This window comes from Helianthus annuus, chromosome 11 (assembly GCF_002127325.2).
Source record: "Helianthus annuus cultivar XRQ/B chromosome 11, HanXRQr2.0-SUNRISE, whole genome shotgun sequence".
In the NCBI taxonomy this organism is placed as follows: domain Eukaryota; kingdom Viridiplantae; phylum Streptophyta; class Magnoliopsida; order Asterales; family Asteraceae; genus Helianthus; species Helianthus annuus.
The window spans coordinates 95,065,378-95,069,920 of record NC_035443.2 but is presented as its reverse complement, the minus strand read 5'-3'; the positions used below and the strand labels follow the sequence as shown (position 1 = coordinate 95,069,920).

At 46.4% G+C, this 4,543-nt stretch overlaps 1 protein-coding gene across 1 annotated transcript; it reads right to left on the bottom strand.

The window, feature by feature from the left end:
- Positions 1–2,263: 2,263 nt before the first annotated feature.
- On the bottom strand, positions 2,264–3,304 carry LOC110942584. The gene has a single exon (XM_022184358.1). It carries the CDS (start codon positions 3,302–3,304, stop codon positions 2,264–2,266), a length of 1,041 nt encoding a protein of 346 aa, XP_022040050.1.
- Between the last annotated feature and the right edge of the window lie 1,239 nt (positions 3,305–4,543).

Below are 4,543 nucleotides of genomic sequence, written 5' to 3'. Positions count from 1 at the left end.
CGAGCATACCACAATCTCCAAACTGTATCCACCGCTACCATGTGCGCTAGTTTTTTCTAGATTTGACTACCCGGGCTGTTATTAAAGGTCTCGAACACATCCTTTAGGTTGTCAAGGTTTGAAGGCCATTTAAGTTTTAGCCAAGAAAATATATTCCACAAAACGCTCCGTGCCGTAATGCACTTTGCGAAAAGGTGGTCAGCCGACTCCTCTTCGAATCCACAGGTAGCACACAAGGTATCCGGCAAGATTAATCCTCTATCCGCCAATCCCTTCTTGGTAGCGACTTTCCCCATGAGTACCCTCCAAAGCAAGTAATTAGCTTTAAGAGGAGCCCATGAGTTCCATTTATGCACCAGCCCAGCACTTTGGTCTTGCCCTTGTATTGCTAATTCCGATCGCAAAGCCTTAACCGAGAAAGGTATGTCGTCTTCGTTTTCCCATTTCCATTGGTCTTTGCCCCCCTTTAATCCCACCGCCGAGAGAAGTCTCGTAAGCTCTCCGAGGTGATCCCATTTGCTGACCGACGCCGGATTTTTATTCCAGTCCCAAGCCCAAACCGGACCAGCCGCACCCCCTTGCCAGCAAGCCGCCACTGTAACATCCTTATTTTTAGCGAGGCGGTACAAATCGGGAAATCAGTGCCTGAGCGGTTCATTTGACATCCAAGCATCCTTCCAGAAACTAGTGGTGGCACCATCACCCACCGAGACTTTAAGTTTCTCTCAGATGCACAGACCTTCCTTCTCGAGAACCGCATCCATTGAGCTGATATCTTTCCAAACCCCCGGTATCGACTTCTTGATTAGCACGAGCTTGTCACTTTGGGCCGATTTGTGGAAGGAGGAAATGATAGAAGCCCAAAATTGAGTGGGTTCATCTTTGTATCTCCACCACCACTTGGACAGCATGGCGATGTTAAACTGTCTAATGCCCCCAATTCCTATCCCTCCAAACTTCTTAGGTTTGCACATCTTTTCCCAGCGAACCCAATTTATTTTGTGTCTCAAATTCGTTTTACCCCATATGAAAGCCCTTCTCATTCCTTCCAGTTTGTTAATGACCGCTTTAGGAGCGAGAAAAATGGAGAGGTGGTAAGAGGGGAGGCTGCCCAGAACTACTTTAGCGAGAGTAACCCGGCCCGCAAAGGAAAGGGTTCTAGCTTTCCAACCAGAGAGCCTTTTCTGGAACTTATCTATCACCGGTTGCCAGTGTACCGCCCTTTTCATGTTGGCACCAACAGGGAATCCCAAATACAGGAAAGGGAAGGAACCAACCTCATAGTTAAGGATCACCGCCATACCCCTAGTTTCATCTTCCCCTACTCCGACTCCGAACAACTTGCATTTACTATGATTCACTTTGAGACCAGAGACCAGGAAAAGGCACCTCAGGAAGTGTTTGAGTGACACTATGTTATGCTCCGACCATTCTCCTATGAACAAGACGTCGTCCGCGTAGCATAGGTGTGAAATAATCGGTTCATCATTTGGAGTTTGGAATCCATGAAACAAACCAAGACTGACGGCCCTCCTCATAAACATGTCCACCAACCAAACTGTCTCACGACGTTCAGGCTTGCTTGAAAGTCCCAGCTGAAAGGACGGTTAATAATTAGTAGTTGGCCCGTCAGAAAATCCAAGAATTCCATTGCTCGAATGGTATGATCCCTCCGTCACCCCAGAATGAAAGGGGTGATCTCGTAGTTCTTGGTTTGGATCACCTCCTTTTCAGGGAGAGCTAATGCTTGTTGGGTATTTTGGTTTGACACTGCTTCACACCCAAAAAGAAGGGAGCTACGTCTGAGTTAAACTTGGAGATGGTATTGCCAGAATAAACAAAAAAGGGCCTGCCGGAGCCCCCTTTTGTAGGAAAACTCGCCCGACGGAGAGCCGTTTACGAGCACCGATCCTTTTCCTGACCGGAGGCAGCCTTTAATCCAATTGATCCATTTATCTGGGAAGGCCATATACTCAATAACTTTGAATAAGAACTTCCAATTCAAAGAATCATAAGCCTTTTTAAAGTCCACTTTGAAGACCAATAATTTCTGCTTGTTCTTCTTAGCCTAGGACACAGTTTCATTCACTATTAAAGGGCCGTCAAGGATATTTCGCCCCCGACAAAAGCCGATTGGGTAGGGGCTATAAGCTTATCCAAAACGACTATAAGCCGATTAGTGAGGAATTTATAAAGGATTTTGTACATCGAACCGAGAAGCGAGATAGGCCCGAAATCCGTGGCAACCGGAGGGTCGTTCTTTTTAGGGACCAATGCTATAAACGAAGCATTGCAGCCAACAATAATCTCCCCCGACGAGTGGAAATCCTCCATGACTGCCGACAACATCGGGCCCCGGTGCCTTATTCCCGCCACACCCCTCAATAGCCAGTCTAATCTCATCCGTTGTGAAAGGGGACACTAACATCTCCGCTTCCTCCGTAGTAATAGTTGGAAGATCCCAATTGACGAAGCTCGGTCTACGGCGCATGGGTTCGGAAAATTGTTTTCTAAAAAATTTTCTTAGCTCTTCCTTTATGGTCTTTGGTTCAGCGATCCAAACCTCGTTTATAGTCAGCCCATGAATTCTGTTCGAAGCCTTATTCTTGTTAACAACGATGTGGAAAAAAGAGGAGTTTTCGTCGCCATTTATTAACCATTTAATTCTGGCCTTTTGCAACAAGTCTTTGGCTTTTGCAATTTCCAAATCTTTAAGTTTCAGGCGAATGCTAACCCGAGCCTTTTTCTCCTCCGCATTCAGACCACTGGATTCCGCTTTTTTCTCTAATAGTTGAGCGTTATTGGAAAAAGTAACTAGCTCGAGGTTCTCTTGAAAACATTTAAACTCTCTCCATTTCTTTAAATCTCCTTTTATCCCTTTCAGCAGCTTAGCAAAAGCTAAATCCCCTTTACTGTTCAACACCCAGGCCCCTGTATTTCTGTTTACAATTTCAGTCACCTCCTTGGAGCCCACCCAAGAATTAAACATCTTGAACGGGGTCGGCCCAAAGTCCAGTGCTGCACAGTTAAGGACCACTGGGCAGTGGTCAGACCATCCCTTGTTAAGGACTTTAAGGTTAGCTAGCGGCCATTTATCCAAAAAACGCTCACAAACAAAAATCCGATCGAGTTTGCTGAACTTGACATCCAAATTATCGGGTATGTACGTATACTTTCCCCCGACCATCTGGTATTCCAAAAATCCCACCCTGCTGATGAAACAGTTAAAGGCAGAAGAAGAGTTAGGATCATACCTCGAATTGAGCTGTTCGTCGGCATGTCTGACTTCGTTGAAGTCCCCCATGGCCACCCATAAGCCTGGGAGTTGGATTCTGATCTACTCTAAGGAATCCCACAGGATTCCACGGCCAACTACGTCGTTTGGGGCGTGCACATTTAAAATGTTAATCCTCTCCTCTACCCCTTTGACAAAGCCCGAAACCACCAAGAACTTCTCCTGTTTAACCACTGATTCCACCGACAGCAGGCTAGAGACCTAGAATGAGACAATACCCCCCGATCGACCCACCGCATCCACCGAAGCAAAGCCCAATGGAGATCTATTCCAAAATCGGAGGAGAAAAGGTTCTGAAAGATCCGACTTATGAGACTCCTGGATCCCCAAAAACAAGATTTTTTTCGCTCTAACGATACTTCGAATCCACTCCGGTTTATGAATACCGGAAACTCCATTCATGTTGATTGTCAAGAAATTCATGGTTGATGGCTTTTCTCCACTTCCCCTCGAACAATCTTCCTCACTTGGTTTTCGAACCCGTTTAATTCAACTCCCAAGCAATCACCGTACGTGATTGTGTCCTCCATCTCCTTATCGGGTTCACCGCTGCTCCAGTCTTCCTCCTCTTCTTCTGCAGGATCCATATCCCCCATGACCGGATTAGCTAGCTCAACCGTCTTCGTCCTGTTGTTTCTAGAAGTTTTTTTTGATAATGTCGTCTAAACCGAAGGGATCCGAGTTCTCTGGTTCATTAAGGTCAGGAGTTTGGTATATTGGGCCTATTGTTTTTTTCCGTCTGTCCTTGGGCCTCATAGTCACATAGTGAAGCCCATTTCCTGAAAATAGGTCCACTTGAGGTGTATCAACAGGCCTTGACTGTTGATTCAGATTCCCCATACTTCTAACTTGAGTGGGGGTCCCATCTCGCAAGTCAGCGCCTTTTCTAGAAACAAGGAGAGTGACCTGCACATGAGACTGATCTTCCCCATGTGGCCCCATGGTAGGCTCATCATGATACTGGAAGTTCCCATGCATTAACCCCATGCATGGCTCCTCGTTGCCCACCCCTTTGTCTTCCACCTCATTACCCCCTTCGTTTTCCTCATCACTACCTCCGGTTGCCACCACCTGAGACTTCAAGGTCGGCGAAACCGGAGAATCCCATGACTGCACAAGGCAGTTTGGTTCCCATTTTTCATCATATTCTTCAACCCAAACATTCACATCCTGGCCTTTCCATTTCAGCGTAACATTTGCCGAGATCCCACCATGGCCATCTTATCCTCGGAAATATTTAAACTGGAC